This window comes from Augochlora pura, chromosome 3 (assembly GCF_028453695.1).
Source record: "Augochlora pura isolate Apur16 chromosome 3, APUR_v2.2.1, whole genome shotgun sequence".
Classification (NCBI taxonomy): Eukaryota; Metazoa; Arthropoda; class Insecta; order Hymenoptera; family Halictidae; genus Augochlora; species Augochlora pura.
The window spans coordinates 31,725,819-31,744,750 of record NC_135774.1 but is presented as its reverse complement, the minus strand read 5'-3'; the positions used below and the strand labels follow the sequence as shown (position 1 = coordinate 31,744,750).

General features: G+C 41.6%; 2 protein-coding genes across 3 annotated transcripts; one reads left to right on the top strand and one right to left on the bottom strand.

Moving 5' to 3' along the window:
• The first annotated feature begins 618 nt into the window (after positions 1 to 618).
• Positions 619 to 17,222, top strand: LOC144467841 (ABC transporter G family member 23). Its single transcript, XM_078176812.1, has 12 exons — positions 619 to 1,488; positions 6,970 to 7,180; positions 8,188 to 8,458; positions 8,589 to 9,011; positions 9,085 to 9,171; positions 9,375 to 9,490; positions 9,559 to 9,944; positions 10,160 to 10,275; positions 10,357 to 10,427; positions 10,495 to 10,583; positions 10,655 to 10,831; positions 10,906 to 17,222. The coding sequence occupies exons 2-12, from the start codon at positions 6,972 to 6,974 to the stop codon at positions 11,205 to 11,207; spliced, it is 2,247 nt and encodes a 748-aa protein (XP_078032938.1). The 5' UTR covers positions 619 to 1,488; positions 6,970 to 6,971; the 3' UTR covers positions 11,208 to 17,222.
• On the bottom strand, positions 11,800 to 18,609 carry LOC144467843 (oxaloacetate tautomerase FAHD2A, mitochondrial). 2 transcript variants are annotated; one of them, XM_078176817.1, is made up of 7 exons: positions 18,332 to 18,609; positions 15,481 to 15,642; positions 15,081 to 15,116; positions 13,352 to 13,568; positions 12,619 to 12,953; positions 12,416 to 12,503; positions 11,800 to 12,280 (listed from the first exon to the last, which is right to left on the bottom strand). In XM_078176817.1, the coding sequence occupies exons 1-7, from the start codon at positions 18,469 to 18,471 to the stop codon at positions 12,218 to 12,220; spliced, it is 1,041 nt and encodes a 346-aa protein (XP_078032943.1). In that variant the 5' UTR covers positions 18,472 to 18,609; the 3' UTR covers positions 11,800 to 12,217. The 2 variants fall into 2 exon arrangements, with proteins under 2 accessions (XP_078032943.1, XP_078032944.1); XM_078176818.1 differs by lacking the exon at positions 15,081 to 15,116.
• Positions 18,610 to 18,932: the final 323 nt, after the last annotated feature.

Here is an 18,932-nt window from a genome sequence, read left to right as displayed (position 1 = left end):
GTGGAAATAGCATGGATCTCGAACGTATGGTTTTATAAATACAGTGTATTTTACGATATGTTCTATCAATGCGAACTAAATAATTCTTTGAAAATTCCAGAGAATAAAAAAGGTAGCAGAACGTTTTTCTTTTGCAAGGATCAACTTTACGAGCTTATATTGAATTTCAAGAACAAATAAATCCCCAGAAGGTCCATAATGTTTTCACGGGTCACAGATATCGGCATGCAAATGACGTAGAAAGATGATTGCCCCCTCGCGCAGGTTTTGAAGCATTGTTTTGCATTCACGATGCTCGTTTAGGGCCGGGGAATTCCACGGCGCTCGAAAAAAAGCAAACCAGACCGCAGACGCCGCGTCGCGTCACGCCGAGTCGAGTCGAATCGAGTCGAGTCGAGTCGAGAAGAAAGAGCGAACGATCGGGGCGGACGCAAATGTTGACGCGGACGTTTCAGGCGGATGGAAGCTGAATCCGCGCTGGCGCCTCGGAAAAATCCTCGACTGGCGAAACAACGAACATTTTCGTCTATTTAGAATAGCCGGGCAGGTTCTACCCCCACTGCGATCTGGCTGTTCTAGCGACGGTGCCCCGGCCCCGGCCCCGGCCCCGGCACCGGCACCGGCATGCCGCGGAACCGAGACGGGACGGCTTCGACGGGTTGCACAAGCGTTGGATTCTCCATCCTGCAGCCCGCCGAGTCAGTTCACAGTGGCAACGCGATCAAGCCGCTCGTGGCACCGCGTGACGCCGGCTTCTTTGGCACCGATCATCTTCTAACATCAGGACAGCTCTTCTGCAGACGTTGCCTAGTCGGTGCTCGAACCATCATTCGTCCGATCACCCCTCGACGGAACTCGTGGGTCGATCGACTTTCCTAGAGGTGGACACAACTCTGATTCGATATTTATTCGAAGCTGGACTCTATTGACAGAAAAATCGAGTAGCAAAGTTTACTATTTCGATCACGAGTGTCTGGAGAACTTGGGCATAGAGTTCAGGGTTCTTGATACTTCGGTTTTTCACTTCAAAGTTCGCGGAGATCCTTTACGACGGTTCATCTCGAGGTCTGCAGAAGCTGGACCAAAGAGCCAACGGAAGTGTTTTCTGGAACGAAAAGGATTCGGTCCGATCCAGCTGAATCCTAAGTTGTCAGGCATTGGCTAGCAAGCAAAGAGTTTAATACGGAAACTGGGTGCAATTAGAGACGTCGCTCTCGGTTTCTGCGGGAAACACCTAAACTGGTCTGCGTGGGTAGCCTGGTCACCTTGGATGCTCGAGGGGGTGGCGACGAAGTGGTCCAAGTGGAATCTTCCAAGACCAAGTGGCGGTCGAGATATCGTGAAGGATGAATGTCGGGTTGTTGGTAGTGACCGATCGAGTTCGTGCGGTGTAATTGATTCGCGAGTAATACCAGCCCGAGGATTTATCCTTGCTGATCGTCTAAGAAGCCGAAGAACGAAGTTCGCCGCCGTTGGAACGTGTTACAGGTTAGTGTTCATCGCGAACGTGTAACGAAACTTGCTATCGATTTCCCTTGAAAAGCTGAATCGAACTCGTCGTATATAATTCTATAATGATTAAATATAATTCGTATTGCATTCGAAAGCCTCTAGAATTCTGAATGATTGCATTCCTCGTTGAATGATTTCATCCGCGATTGTTTCCGTTCGAGCGTCCCACGAACCACAGAAGTGGTGCTTTTCAATGAAAATCCAATGGGACACGTAAGTAAACTTCGGCTTTCGAAATTCTTTGATCTCTCTCTCTCTCTCTCTCTCTCTCTCTAATTACTCCGCGTCAAGCAGATTTTGTTACCGAAATATTATGTTTGCAAGTATAAATTGCAAAGGTGAGGTCGTACGCGTGCTGGTTGCGAAACGTTTGCTCGACCGGGGGAAGCAACAAAACGTTGACGCGGTAAAATATGTCATAAGCGTAACGAATGTCGCAAGCGGCTTGGATTTGATTGTCAACGATTCGCGATTTTAATTGCACGAGCTCGCGATCGGCCGAGAAAAACGAGAAAAACGAGGAATACGAGGAATACATGGAAATGCGCGGAAAAAGTAGGCCTCGGGCGATATTTTACTATGTGTATTAAATATTCATCGAGATATTCCTTCGTTAAAAATTGTTAGCGTCTACCGATATCTGCGCGTTTTTTTCTTTCTGTACGTAGACGTAAACCAGGAATGAAACAGCGACGGTTCGTCAGCGAAAAAGCGGTTTACCCGAATAAAAACCGTATTACACGCGGGAAAGTACTAATCGTACCTGGTGTCTCGAATGGCTAATTAAAAAAAAAAAAGTCACCGCAAAACACAAATGAGAATTGTTTTATATCTTCCTCGCTAGTTAAAGATTATAATCTTGACGTCCTCGAATCGTGTGATGCGTGCGGCATGTTTTTCTTCGTCACGTGACCTTTGCCAGTCACGTTCAAAAAAATGATCCACGAATGGCGGAACTGGTACACGTGGAGCAGGACAGCGGAAAACGATTTATGGAAATATCGATCGGTGATAAATTGCCGATCACAAATTTGCATTTTCGGTGATTACACCGACGTGACGGCGAGGAGCAGTCGCTTGCTTGAGGACAAAAAAAACGTTACGGCAATTTACGTTTTTAAAGAAAATTAAGAGACAGATTTATGCACTCTTTTTTCCGCGTTCCGACGTCGAAACGATGTGTCGAGATTAAGAAAATTTAGAGATCCATTCAGCGATGTCTTTTGAACTGGAACAAACCACTTTTCATAGCTGGTCCTTCATAATTATTCATAATTAAAATGCTTGGAGAATATTCAAACAACGCTCGTAAAAGGTGTAAATAATCAAAGTAATCGGATGCTAAGAAAAAGAGACATAGTAAAATTATATTTTACGACAGCATTTTAATGAAAGTGGCGCCGGCGAGCACTCTCGACAGCAAACGAATGGTCTATAAAACACCGAAAGGGAGAGTTGTGTTTAAAAAAAAAAAACAGGAATAAAAAATGGGTAGCAGAGTTAACGTCAACAGTGTGACTCGATGGTGGCGGATTGACAATAGCTTTCTGGTTGCCACGGTTACGACCAATGACGCGCAATCTCAATAATAACTGGCCGTGTTGTTAATGGTTGCTCGCCTCGATCCCGATCCTTGGGTCAAAACCTACCGGTTTCCAACCAATTTTATAGCAGCGTTCGCGGAAGTCTCGGACGCAAATTGTAACGAGCATCGTCGCGTACTCGGTAAACGCTTTATGATCTAAGGATCGCGACGGCAACAAGAAACGAGATCACGAAGCCGAGACAATTAGATCTGTATTGGCATAACGCAGCTTCCGGGTCTCGTTTACGTAAGAGACGATCTCGATGCCTTTTTTTTGTCAAATTCAGAATAACAAACTGCGCTGTGCACGCGTGGCATATTCCATACAGCGCATAGACCGAGACAAATTACAATTACATTCGAATGCTTTAAAAATATTTTTTGAGTAATCAAATTATTAAACGCATTATTTTGTAAATTCACAATCAAATGAAAGAGTTTTTAAACGAGGATACTTTTTCAAGACAATTTCTCCGTTGTTATCTAATCGACGAAATTTATTGTAGAGAACGAGCTCGAATGTGTCGAGCCATAAGAGCGGTTCAGAGCGGAGGGAACGATTCGAACGTCGACCCGGTAACATATTTTCTCGGTTTCATAAGGATTTCTCTCTCATCGCCTTTACTCCTTGCTCGCGGTTGCGAAAGATGCATCTAAGGTTACCTCTAATCGCTTTCCTTTTCTTTGGACTTTCGCGCGAGTATACTGCCGGTGCTATACTGCATGGCGTCTCTTTTACAATGAACTTGCACGCGTCGTCTCGCGCCGTTCCGCGCGCGGCCGTGCCGCACCGCGCCGACCTCCTCGCGCAAGGAGACCGAGGATATTTGTCAATCCTGTTGACCAGCGAGGTCGCAACTTCTTACGATTCTGTGTAACCGGTAAACACGATCGCCTTTCTTATGATTATTCATTAGAGCTCTCATTGTCTGCTCCATGCCACCGTGAAATATTTGTTGACAACATCTTCGTGTGTACGCTGCATTTGCAAGCTTGTGCCGTACGAGGAAATCATTGACTACATTGTGGTATACGGAATGTTTATTCTTCAAGCAACAATCTCCGGACGAAACGAAAGTCATTTTGGGGACGTCTTCGAGTGTTTACTTCCTATTGAAATCTATGAAATTTGTAGAATCGTGTGTTTCCCCTATTGGCTGGTTTACCAAATGAGTCACAATCATGTTTTCCAGTCGGCGAACTATTTATACATTCGATGATTTGTTGTACCGGAAACACTTAAATCGCTCTGTACTTTTCTCGTTCGTAACGTGTTGCGACTCTGTTCGTATAAGGTTTTTAATTACGGTCTATAATTACAACGATTTCTTCTTAAATGTGTAATAATAACGCCGATTGAAATGTGCATATTCGTCTGGTGCATTAAAAACGAGTTAACCGTAGGCAATTGCGATCGAAAGGTTTGATATCAGAAGTTTTAGATTAATTAGACTGAAGCTGGACGCAGATCGCCGGTCTCTAATAGCTGGGCAACCTTGTGCAACGTTCGGGACGCAATCGTTAGAAATTTACAGGTGAACAGTAACCGAAGCAATACCGAGCATAAGAGATATTTACGAACGCTTCGTTTGTGTTCGCGATAACAGAGCAGCGCACGAATGTTCCACTTTTTAAATCGCGTTACATGTTGCTTCAGGAAGTTATATAATTCCAGGATGCCGATCTATAAAATTCAAACGCAGCGTAAAACTACCATAAACAAAATGAAAATGCTACGTGACATTTGGACGTTCCGAATACACGTTTTCTCACAAACGCTCGAAGACGGAATACTGTGTAGCGCTAAATTCGAAATCGTATAAATTTTCTCTAGGTTGCACAATACGAATGTAAATGCTTCGAATCTTTCCTTTCATCGAAAAAGAATCCACCGGTCCGTAACGAGACGAGTGATTCATGTCTCTGAATCATTCCCAATGTCTTCTTTCCACGGAATTTGTATACTCGTTAATGCGATATTTTAGGTATCACCTTCGAAAAGAGTAAAACGCTGTTCATCATCATAATACGTCGAGTTATCGGGCGCATAATCTGGCCAGAGAAATGTCAAAACGCAGACAAGTTGCATCACGTTGCTCGGTCGACGCAGCTGCCTCGTAATTAACAAATTTCACGTGTTCCTCGGTGGCTCAATGTTTCGTTGAGGCAATTGGAAAATAAGTCTACAAAAGGAAAAACGATGATCCAACGTTTTCGATCCATTGCGCAACCCCTTAACTGCATTATAAAGCACGCTCGGTAAAAGAACTGGATGTTCTGACCTTTCATAACAAATCCACACGGTATGCGTTGCTAGAATAAACAAAATACGGTGTAGAATTGCAGCGAATCTTTTGTAATCGGTGCAATCACAATTATTTATATTAAATATAAAATTGTTCAACCATGATGTAGGAACATATCGGATCTTTTACGAGAAATATATTGAATAAGATGTTCCATCCACAGAACACCGCAAATCAAATTTTCCCCTAAATAAGTTTCAACGAATCCATGAAATAATAATAGTGACAACAACATAAAATACGAAGAAATAAATTATTTAAAAATTACTCGTACAAACGGCGTACGATTCCCAAAAATTCTGCAATCTCTTTGGCCAGACCGTGAGCATAATAACCGTTGACGAGGTAATCGTAAACTGGGTCATCGGTTTCGCCAAAACAAACCCACGTCCCTGGAGGGACTTCAATGTGTATCGGTGATTGGAACCAGACTCCTCGGGTTGCGTAACAAGGTCGATCAGTTTTTCGAAAACGAAAGTGGAAGAGAAAAGGGCGTGGGTTCGTTTCGGACTACAGCTAGCCTAGCCAGAGATCGGATAACGAGAGACCGGAGAGGGGACGCGTGTTCGAAACCGCTTCTCCGGCTGGCTGGACCAGCTGTGCATAGGTGAGAGTTTGTTACGACATTACGTCACAAACGAATCACATGGCACCGATTATTACGTACGAATCGTCGGCGATTACCTCGCCCTTCACGGTTCTACGTGGAATTATTTGGGCCTGCCTGGGTACCACGTGGACCTAGGCGACTGTGTCAAGCCAGTCTCCGTCGTTTCGACGTCGCTTGCATTCGACGGATGATTCGAAGCGTGACGAAGCAACTCTGCTCGTTAATTGGAGCTAGAAAGTTTGGGCAGAGTTCGTCGTTTTTGGAGAGACAGTTTCTCTCAAAATCGTAGAGATTCGTACGAACCATTCTAGATCCTGAAGAACGTTTGGAGAACATTCAATCCTCTTTTGGAGTTTCGTTAGGGTAATGTTAGAAATAAGAGGAGGATCTACTTTGAGGCTAATCTTCGGTGCTACCTGTTGCTGAGAAACGTACTAATTGCAAAATATATTTTCGATGCTACGTGGATATTGTTCGATCTGTACTGTAGCTCGGCTGTTCGTAAAATAGTTGAGACGTTAACGTCACGTTCTCCATGTAGAGATTTGTGAGAGTGCACGTGGCTCAGAGACGGGCGAACCCAGGTGTAGCCATAACCGAGATCACTTTTACCTGCCGGTGCCTCTTACTCACCTGCTATTCATACTAGGAACTGCCTAAAACGTTTATCCCGGACTTAAACGTCGAATTTCGTGAAACGGCCAGCTGTTAAATACATATATGGTATCGACATGATTCATGGGGGGGACTGGTTGCATTCTCGCGTGGCGTTTGAGAAACAACCACCGCAGAACAAATGGGAAAATGGGAAACCTCGGTTGCAAAACGATGGCCCGCTGAACCGTGAAATGCTTAACTACGCGTTTCGGAAGGGGTCGTTTCGCCGGAGAAATGTTCCCGCTAAATTCTATGATTATAACGATCGTTTGAATAACGTTAACCGGTTGTCGTTGCAGAAATGGAGACCGCAAGCCCCCAGTCGACGATAGCAACGACCTCCTTGGAGTTGAAGACAAGGAGAGCGCAGTTTCAGACGCAAGCTTCGACTTTGGACAACAGGAGGAGACAAGCGGTATGCGTCAGGAGAGCCTACAAGAAGTATGGCCCAAAAAGCAACCCTAATATCATTCTGGATGGGCTGAACATGACCGTGCCGAAAGGCTCGATGTAAGTTTCATCGAATTGATGGTATTCGAAGAAATAAAAAACCTGCATCTCGGACGATAAAACGGTCTATTAGTACCTGCAGAGTCATGATTATACAAAGTTGAAAACGTTGTTTATTCAGCATATATTATTCATCATTGTCCGAGAATCTGTTTGCAGAATATTTTAATGCAACTGTGCGAATTTTAGCAAGAGACTACACGACAGTTACAAAGTTCACGGCGACTGTTGCTTTCATTCCTCTATCTTTTCTAATCTCAGACTCGTGACGTTATTCTCAGAGCTTTTAGCGTTCGACGTTCATTTTAATCAGAAGGTATAATAATTTCTTATTCCCATGAAATTCGAAGACAGGTTGAAGATAGTGGCATTTTTTTCAGCCTGCTCAGTCGATCGTTTAGGTGTCCATATAATTAATCTTCAACGTCAGTCGAGCAGCGTCGCGAGTGCAAAGATCGCGTGAGAAAAAATGATACGCCAGAACGGTGACGCTTCTGTGGCACAATTAAAATTTCACATAATAAATGTCAAATCGGATTTACGATTTCAGAGCGAACACTCGAAAAACCTGTCCAATAAGGAAATCCATAGGTAGAACATTGTAAGCCGAGCTTCTCGAAAGGAAAATTATGGACCCGAGTGTTCCTTGTTGTCGAATAATTTTGTAATAAATTATTCGAGACGATTGGAATTTCGATAAATCAGCCTTTAGATACATATTCATTAAATTCCATCGCAAATACCCGATCAAAAGCTAACAGTAGTATAAAAATAGACTCAACACATCCAACTGACCATCAAACAACAAAATTCTTCACACGTGGAAGTAAATGAAATGGCTGTTCAAGTATTCTGTTTCTTAATTTGCTCCTGGAAATGTTTATCACCAAACCGACGAAACCTAGACGCGAGGAAGCAATCAAAATGGCTACGCAAATGTCCAGCTTTTTATAGTAAGACATTGCGTCGAGATAAGCGATATATTGATTCAATGATATTATTCTCAGATACGGTTTACTCGGTGCGAGCGGCTGCGGGAAGACCACGTTGCTATCATGCATCGTTGGTCGGAGACGTTTGAATGCGGGCGAGATTTGGGTTCTGGGTGGCAAGCCAGGGTCCAAAGGTTCCGGCGTTCCTGGTCCCCGAGTTGGTTACATGCCCCAAGAGATCGCGTTGTACGGAGAGTTCTCCATTCGAGAGACTTTCATTTATTTCGGTTGGTGTGCTGGGATGACGACGGAACAGGTGGACCATAAGCTAGAGTTTCTCGTTAAGGTGAGATCTCGGCCTAATTAATTCTCGACGTATACTTTTGCAAAGATACTTTTGCAATTCCCGAGCATACTGTAACCGCAGAGCCAGTTATTAGGATCTGGAAGATTTCTAAACGAATCCTCTGCGACAGTTCTTACAGCTACCGTCCGAAAATCGATTCGTCAAAAACCTCTCCGGAGGCCAGCAAAGGAGAGTGTCCTTCGCAGCAGCCCTCCTTGCTGATCCAGAACTGTTGATCCTCGACGAGCCAACCGTGGGAGTGGATCCTGTTCTCCGACAGAGCATCTGGGACCACCTGGTGCAAGTGACCAAGGACGACAACAAAACGATCATAATCACCACTCATTACATCGAAGAAACGAGGCAGGCCACCATCATCGGGTTGATGAGGGGCGGCAAGTTTTTAGCCGAAGAGTCGCCGACGCGACTGATGGAGATGCACAACCTGGACACTTTGGAAGATGTGTTTCTGAAGCTCAGCAAAAGACAGAACATGGGTCTCAGAAGACGTAGCAGCATCCTTAGCAGCGTTACCGGTGTAGCTCCGGAAGTTGTACGTTTTTTCGCGCGTAATATCGTACTATTGTAACGTAATGATTTACTTATAGTGTCTCTTAATTTTCTAGGATGTTGATGACGAAATGAGCGGCGAGTTTGGGGATAACGTCAGCGTCTCCAGTCGGAGAAGAAGCGTTGCTGTGAACGATGGAAATGTAATTAGAGTTTGTCTTGTCTCGATTAAGCCAAAGACGAACGGTAGATGATACATTGTCTCGGAAGAAGAAAGTAGATAGGAGAAATGATCCTAACTTCATAAAATAGTCAATGAGAATAAAAAGCATAAAATTCCTTAGTTACAATTATCCTCCAAATGTCAAATATCTTTAAATTAAATTTAGTATGCTTCGCTGATCAGGTGCCAGAGCTACCACCGCCAGAGGAGGGTAGTAATTCCAAGATGAAGACCATCAATTCTCAGCATATGAAGGCTCTCGTGTGGAAGAACTTCTTGTGGATGTGGCGTAACGTAGGGTAAGTACTTTAATATGCTCCAAAAACTTGTGTCCGATATTACTATTAACTCGATTTATCTCTTTCAGGATAATGCTGTTTATCATAGGTTTACCAGTGGTCCAAATCACCGTGTTCTGCCTCTCGATCGGCAGAGACCCAACGAACCTCAACATAGCGATAGTTAACAACGAGTTGAACAGTAGCACGGAGCCGTGCGTGCCATCGGTTGGCTGTGATTGGACGAGATTAAGCTGTCGATTTCTTCAGCAACTCGAGAAGAGATCGTTAGTGTTTCAGCCGTACGACAACGATGCCGATGCTAGGCACGCTGTCGAACGAGGCTGGGCCTGGGCTGCCATCAATTTTCCTGCGAACTACAGTGACTCACTCACGGCGAGGCTCGAGGAGGGCAAGGATGCTGATGACTGGAGCGTCGTGTACTCTGCCATGCTAATCACCATGGACATGTCCAGTGAGTTAATGGCTTTTAATGTCGATACTGATTTTAATACCGCAAGCATCGAGCATTCGAAATGAGCTTGCTGCTCCTTACATAACTTGCAAATCGGTGTCCACGAAGAACCAGCTTTTTATACCATTCGTTGGAATACCTTCTTTTTCTTGCGTTAGACGCATTTTAGTTTTACAAATCGAAAGGGATATCAATTTGTCCTCGTCCTCGTTTAGATCAGCAAATTGGTCAGCTGCTTCAAAGAGATTTTTACTACTCCTACCAGACCTTTGCCCAGGATGTAACCACAGCTTGTAATTACAGTAAAAAATTAACAAGTATTCCAATAAACGTAAGTAGTAGTCTACATGACAATAATAGTTTAAAATATGTAACCCTAGTTTAGATTAATATGATACTTTACTATGTATAGTTCGAAAAACCCATTTATGGTCCATTGGAGCCCAACTTCACGGATTTCGCGGCACCCGGAGTGATCTTAACGTAAAATATAATACATAAAACAATAATTCATTATTAACAGTATGAACTAACGGAGGCAATGTTTCAGAATAATCTTCTTCTTGTCTGTCGCCCTAACTTCGGGCGCCATGCTGCTCGAGAGGAACGAAGGTCTTCTGGAGCGATCTTTGGTTTCTGGTAAAGAAACGATCTGTTAAATCATAACAGCGATAACCAACGTGGTATACATATTGTGGTTCGGTCGACAGGTATCACAGGAACAGAAATTCTCTTCGCCCAGGTGATAACACAGTTCGTGGTAATGATAGGACAGACGCTTATGGTCTTGTTAGTCTCCTTTGCGGTCTTCAAGATCACCTGCGAAGGTGACATAGGCTGGATCAGCGCGTTGACTATTCTCACCGGATTGTGCGGAATGTGTTTCGGTGAGAAATTTAACGATCACTTACATTTCAGTATTTTTCTGTTAAAATTAATCTTTTATGCTTCATCGTTACAGGATTCGTTATTGCTTACGTCTGCGAGAACGAAACAAGCGCTACTTACATGGCAATGGGCTCTTTTCTGCCTATTGTCATGTTATGTGGTATAATTTGGCCGATCGAAGGGATGCACCAGTTTTTAAGGTACGTCAGCTACGTTCTGCCTTTGACGAAGAGCACAGAAGCCTTGAGGTCGATGCTTGCCAGAGGATCGTACATATCCAACCCAGTGGTTTACGGTGGCTTCATCTCCACTTTGATTTGGATATGCGTCTTTATGACGCTCGCGCTACTGCTGATTAAATTTAAGAAAGGATAGAATCGTGTATATAACGCGTAAGTATTTTAGGGATTACTGTAACGCGACGGGAGAAACAATCGAAAACGTCTCGAACCCAGTTTCGGAGAAATAGTCCCAAGATGATAGCTAAGCTAAATATTAAGTGAATCGTGTGAGTGAATTTGTTTTTAATTGATAAAATTCTGGGGATAGGAGTGAGTGAAATATGCGTCGGAAACTTAACATGTTCTTTGCTCAACATGGTTGTATTATATTTATTGTAGGTATTGTCGTACTGTTAAGGCATAGTTATGATGTAATTTTATATAGTGCAATAGGTAAGACATTTTTGTGTCGCGTTTCGATAGAAGGCCGCCAGTGGTCATTTTATATTGCTTATAGTCAGTAAAGGTAGTTGTATATTTTTTTTATAACTCGATCATACATTGAAACGAATGTATATAAAAATAAATTTTTGCCAACTATTGAAATAAAATCTATAGAAAATTAATGAAAGATATTTTCTAGCAGCTTCAACCGAGAAAAGCAGACGTTCTCTTGGAACGTAAAGATCTCCAATCTCGATGCCGTCAACGTAATGGATAGGTTCGAACGAAATCAAGAATTCAGGTTCCTCTAAAAATATTTTAATAGAGTTGCAAAGAAGTTGGTAAAAAAACTATCGCGATAAAAAAGACACATACAGTAAATTGATATTCTTCAGAAACAGTCTCGCAATAATTGTACAAGTACACAGAATCCGTGATGCATATGACGATGTTTATGTATGTTGTGTGTGTGGTCGCAGCACTGCTTCTGACGCGTGAACGCATTTAGGCTTTTAATTTTCTTTTTCTTTCGGGAAGTACTTCCGTTGGTGTAAACTTGTTCGGATTTTTATTTGGGAATCGCTTTTCCTTGCCCTCTCATGATCGTGCATTGAATCTGTTCAGAACGGACCGCGATTTGTTCGCGTCGTTCTGAGGATTATTCCCGTCCTGAAACATTTCAGGGCAAAACGCTCCTATTGGTCTTCTCTTAGCATCAGATCAGAGAACCTTATTTCTCATACGTCCCAGACCCTCTATCTCTGTCTCTAGCACATCTCCACGCTGGAAACCACAATTAAACGATCAATCTCATAAAACTTAGCTGCCAAAGATTATGTGATGTTTTTAAAAAATCTTTCACAACTAAGAGTATTTATCAGTTTGAATCATTTCATTTTTGCAAAAAACTTTTAATACCTGTAAATACTCTGGTGGTTTACGGGTGAAGCCAACTCCGGCAGGTGTGCCAGTGAGAATCACGTCTCCTGGTAACAGAGTCATGAACCTAGAAACAACATTGTATGTTCACTCCTACCGTTGGAAACTAATTGCTAAATTATTTCACAATACCGAGCACCTGTTGCAGCAAAGTACTAGTACTATTACCGACGACTACTTACTGTGAAATGTAGGCAACGATTTCATGGGGCTTAAAGATCAGTTCGCTGGTGTTGCCATTCTGTTTAATGTTGCCGTTCACCCAACTTTTCACGGACAAATTGTTAATGTCGCCTATCGATTCCTTGGTGACCACAGCCGGTCCAAGAGGACAGAACGTGTCCATGGCTTTACCTAGGAGGAATTGGCCGCCGTTTCTCTTCGACTTTTGCCAGTCCCGCGCTGTGATGTCTTGCGCCACTGTATAACCGAAAATACAATCCTTGCCTTCGTCATCTTTCAGTGCTTTACACTTTTTGCCGATTACTATCGCGAGCTCCGCTTCCCAGTCGACTTTCTGCCGGAAGAATTACAATACAACGATCAATAAACGTGGCAATACATCCACTAAGTTTTGGATATTCTGACCGTAGACTCTGATAGCAAAATTGCCGCTTACGGTAATAAACTTAAGAATCGCATAAAACAATTAATCGTTGTGAGGACAAAGGGTATCTGTTTTGTTGCGCAGTCGATAAAACAGAATGTTTAGTCTGCAGCAGATTTAAATACGAAAGTCGCAAAACGAATTGGTTCTCCCTCTCTTCGTGGCAGAGGTTCTTATTAATAGTTCGCGAAAGTCCGTTAACACGTTACGTAATCGATGCAACTAAATATAAACGGTCGCTGCTAAAGCGGAAAGTGAACCGTCGGCGCCATTGCAAATTCAGAACCCGCTATCGATCTTGAACTTACGTCTGAGATCGGGGGTAGCATGATGTTGTCGCGCGGGCCGATAATGTTGCTCGGGAATTTGCTGAAAACTACAGGAGTTTCTGGCGTCGATACACCTTGCTCTTTGCAATGGCCGATGTAGTTGAGCCCGACGCATGCCAGTTTGTCCATCCGTGTCACAGGCGCCAAGAAATTCACCTCAGCTTCCGGTATTACGCTCCGTCCCTCAGCTACGATCCTACACATAATTTCTTCCGGTCACTTGTTGACTAAGTCGAAGGGTTCTTGGAAATTCTAGGTACCAGATTCGCACTGTACAAACGTTAGATTAGTGGTTTCTTTCAGGGAATCAAAACTAGCTTCAAGCTTAGCATTATCTTCTTCACGACATGACTTAGTTTTAGCGAGCAACACTGTTATTTATTATTTCGGAAAAATTGTAAACCAACTTTTAAGCACAGCAATATTAACGTGGTCATTGGTTGAGGATTTATTTCATAAATTCATTCATACTCATGAAGTGGTTAGGTGTTTTTCGATATTGAGTGATCTCTCAAAGATATATTGTAGAGTGGTGTTATAAGAGCAGAGTCATTTGATATTATGATAATGCATAAAATGTTTCAGAGTGACACAAAAAGATAAAGCCGGAATCCCTGGATTAATTTGATCGTTACACGATAGAGTCATTATCTTGAGATTCCCGGATGTTTGTAAAATGTAGAATAAATGCAAAAAATTGTGCTGTGTAAAGAACATATCACAAGCACTTTGTTTTGAAAGTATAACCGCACTCGAAGCAGAACCATATCAGCATTCTCTGATCTAAGTCACTTTTCCTGTGTCACGCTCCTCGAAATAGTTGAAGAATTATGTTTTGATCCATTCGTTCTTAGGCTGTCTTAAAGAGTTGTAGAAAGACAAATATGGGGGATATAAATAAAATTAATTCATTATCAGGACCAATTCTGGGACTAATCGTCGCTTGAAAAATGAATTTCCGTTCATGGTCCCATTGAATTTAACACTTGATTCTGCACGATTACCTTAGAGTATCGTTTGCACCAATAGAAACGAGATCTTTTGTTTATTTCAAACAACATGTGCAGTTTATGATTTCACCGACGAGTACTGAACATGACCTCTGGCGATTCAATAACCATCGTTTGTAATTAAAAAACAAATGGAGATATTCTAGACTGGTTACTGAAGACGAGTCAATTGAGAAAACAAACATTTTATACACGCAATCATGTTATAACAAGATATGATAGAGTAAGTGAATGATAACGAGGCATTCATTAACGTTGCCGACACGATGAAAAACTATTAAGCAGTGTAAATGACCGAAATCGATTGTCAAAATTATCAGATAGATATTGACGTCAAAAACGGATGTCAATTCCTCACGTGAAATACGCTATCATTGATCTTGCACTAGATGATAAGAATTACGGTAGCAAACAAGTTGTTATCACTTGGGCAATACCAAGCTTCTTGACAAATTATGGCGACGTGACTCACAAAACGTTGTTGATTCTGTTTTATACTAAACAAGTAGGGTAGAAACTAGAAGGATAGTAAAAACAGTCGAGAAAGCGAGTCAACTTGGGTATTCGATAAAGGGTTGTGTGTGTTATCGACTGTGTGAACAAATGGTACCGAATGGTTACACACAATTATTGTAGAAAACAAATATTTCTCAAGGGTTGAAGGGCGAAATCATTTCCACACATCTGATAGAACGAACCTCTCTATCATGGTCCACAGGTCGACATCGTCTTCCCTGATAAAAAGAAATGGTTCATGGTGAAAACTGCGGATTAAACTGTTACGAAGCTATATTTATGTTAATACTGTTCAGCAGGTAGATCAGCATTTAGAAAATTATGTTTCAGCGAACAATCGATTCTATTCTTGATACATTCATAATGAATTTCTCTGAATGCAAGCTTGTCACGCCCATACAGTGCTAATTAATTGAATCATTCCGAGTTTATGTGTCTACTCGCAAGTGCTTGTTCAGGCTAGTTGTGCGACGCGTTCGTATCGTTCCTTTATCAATTAATGGGCCAACGAGGCGGCTATTGATAACGAATCGCTTATCGCGAATTTGCCTTTTTGTTCCGACCTTGTCCAGCCACACCTACCTTTTAGCCTTCTTTAACAGATCATCGCCGCCTTCGAGGAACTTTTTCAAAGTGTTAGGGATCCGCGAGTCGACCGCTGACACGGCTATTATATCTCCACCCTGTTTGAGTTGCACCCCCAGGTGCTGAGGTCCCCCATTCTTGCCGACGAATTGCACAAACCTGCAGAAATAATTGCAGTACAGTTGTGGATGTCTATAAACATTTGTTAATCATATAATTATTCTATTACGATAACTTAGAAAACGGCGATAACTTAGAAACAATTTAAAAATGAAAATACTACCATCAAGAGATGGTATTTTCTTCATTTCGGTAACTGTTTAGTAACTTTTATTTTTAAACTTATCGCTTACAGCTTCCACTTAAATTAATCATCAGAAACGGAATAAATATTTATTATCGGTAGTATTTTAAGAATTCTTGATACTGCAAAATTTACTATTCCGAGTATTTATCTATGTAAAAATAGCTCAGTGATAATTCTTGACTGCGTTACTATTATTTTTTGTTAACATAGTATGTACTATGAAAATGTCATACGTAAACAATTCTGATAACCGAACCTCGTGTCTGACCTAGGAAAAATATAAGTATGCGGAGTTTCATAAATTCGTAAAGGAAAATACTTGTAATGAAATGATAACGTGCTATTTAAAATCTTATGTTATTTGTGAACTATTTCAAATGTGAAAGTCATCATGATATCAGTATCTACACAAATTATTTATCTTATCAGCAATTTTTGCTAAAATTATTTACAAATGCTAGAAATTGAACTCTATTTCTCACATCGATGGCACATTTACATTGTTATTACATTCTATATATAATAACGATATGTAATGTGTTTCGAATCTGTTTGATTTTAATTTTTTGTTGAGCAAATGTTCACATGTGCACTGCATTACCGAGTTGCTGACATTGTTATTCGCGACGCGAACACATTTCTCGCATTAAACAGGTTCCCGAGAAAGCGAAAACAAATTCTTCTTTGCTGTGCACTCAGCTCGAGAGCAAACAAGATCGAATACCAGTCGATTATCCCCAACGTCCCGGTATTTTTCCCCTAACGAATTGTTAATGGTGTGTGCTCAAATTTAAACAAAATTATACTTTTAATTCGCGAAGAAAAGTAATCGAATAAGGAATTCTATTGATAAGAATTGAATATACTTGAACACAACCGTGATATAAAAAGAAGTACTTCCATAAATAGCTACATAGAACCAAATGTATTTGTATAACAGTATCAATACATGAACATGTGTCTCATATTTGTCACAATTAAAATATAATATACCCTTATCAGCTTCGTGACACGGTAACCGGTATACGAAGCAATAAACTCAGGATAGTTTGCAGTATGTTTCAATCAAATTCATTGGTGTTACAGAAAAAAGTTAACTCGGAAATTAATAAACTTTCTCTTGACTATTATTGCGTAATTTTTGTGAAAAAAATAAGTCGTATAAATAAAAAAAAACATGCGAAAAATATTCTGGATAATTTTAACGGGGCCGGTGCTGCCATCTACACTGCTTCGAATACGTGTTCAGCCTACGTTAATTCCCGCATATGTAAAAAAATTATGTAAGCAATCACTCTACAGGGAACGATAAGCAAAACTGAATACGGGCGATACCGGTGAAATCTAATCACATATCCGTAACAGTCTGTCCAAGCAATTCCTTTTTATCTCGTAATCTGTGCACACAATAAAGGATTCTGGTAATCTTGGAGCCCAGTGTCCAATTTACTTGGTCATTTAGGTGCCTAACATTTTATTGCAATGTTTTACCCTCATTTTTTCAACTCTACACATACGCCAAACATTTTATGATTTTAGATTTGGCAAGCTTGGATCTTGCTATTTGGAATGCTTCTATTCACGAGTTATGTTTCATCCTTATATATTACAGCATCAAATATATGCTTGATCTATCAGTGTAACTCGATTTTCCAGTTAGATTTTTAATTTGTAGCGAAAGTGGACGCCTTTCACTACTTCTTTATCCAATTAGCGTCATTTTCATTTTTGTAATGTTCCATAGACTCCAGCAAAATTCATTTACCTCAGGACATTTATTTCGGAGGAAGCTAACACGTTATACTGATTTCGTAATTTGTTCTACTATTTGCGTTAAAATATAATCGTGTTCACGTGAATAAACGCCTGGCCTGTTTCACAATGACAACACGTCTGAATCGCCGCTAAGTTCAGCGTGTACGACATCCAGCGAGTGTGCAAATCCACAGCCTTTCGCAGTCGATGACATAATTGCATCTAATTGAACGATTTCGGGTGTTAAAACCAAACTAGCCAATGAATTTAACAAGTTAAGCGCACGCACTAAACTATTAGTTAAATCGATTTCTACGGTTTGTTCATTCTTAACTAGAGTCAGTGACACCGGGAGACCGAACTATCGATCAGGTGAAAGAACCTTAAGAACCTGCCCCGAATTAATTGAATAGGGCAGTACTTTTACAGTCGCCGGAGAATCAGCGTATTGTAAATACAAATTTGGGTATTTAGCAACTCCGTGCCCGCTACGAATGCGTCACAGAATGGAACCAGTCCACATTAACTTCGCATCGTAAGAATCGCATTTCGCGCGTGAATACGCCCGTATTTGTTAACATTGCGGGCCGTTATCGGGCAAACGAATTTACAGCCGCAGTTTATACCACAAGAACGTGTCGCATTTTGGAGCAGAAAACACGATCAAAAATTCCGCGCGAAATTCGACCATCGTGGTGTACTCTCTAACGCCGGGTACCATTAGGGTAGTTTTTGGTTATCAACATATTGGTTACCGGTTCGAAATTTTGCGTATATTCGACTCACCTCATGTCGAGCGTGCTGCTTACAGAGAAATTTCTGCTCAGAACGCTGGCTACGGAATGAGTGTTGCTATTATCCGCACACGAGTTCCTAAATGCGAAGCAGGTTCTGCTGAGTAATCGCAACTTGCCGCGATAAGGCATCTTTCTTGATTAGTAATAGAGACGATTACGTTGTAATAAAAATATAGTGAACAATGAGATATGTGTCTTTCGTTGAAGAGAAAAAGGCCGCCGCCAACTAACTGATAGAGACAGAGTATTCGTCGCGAAGGACGAACTACGACTGAACACGTTACGCCATTCTAGCGTTCTCCGGACCGATGGTAGAGGGCGAGCCACGTGATCTGGCCAAAAAAGTTCGCATTATGTACATATTCAGCTTGGAAATTTTGAAAGTGACCGGTGATCGCTCCGATTGTGATTATCGTGTAACAACAAACGGTAGACGACGTCACCTTGATCGACGATCAAATTTATTAATGGACAGCATTTTACCGAACGTCGAGTTAGATGGATAAAAATCGATCGCGTGACCGTAATTGATTGCACAGTTATGTTTTCAACAACGTTCGGTACCGATGTACTTCCGGTTTTGTTTCACC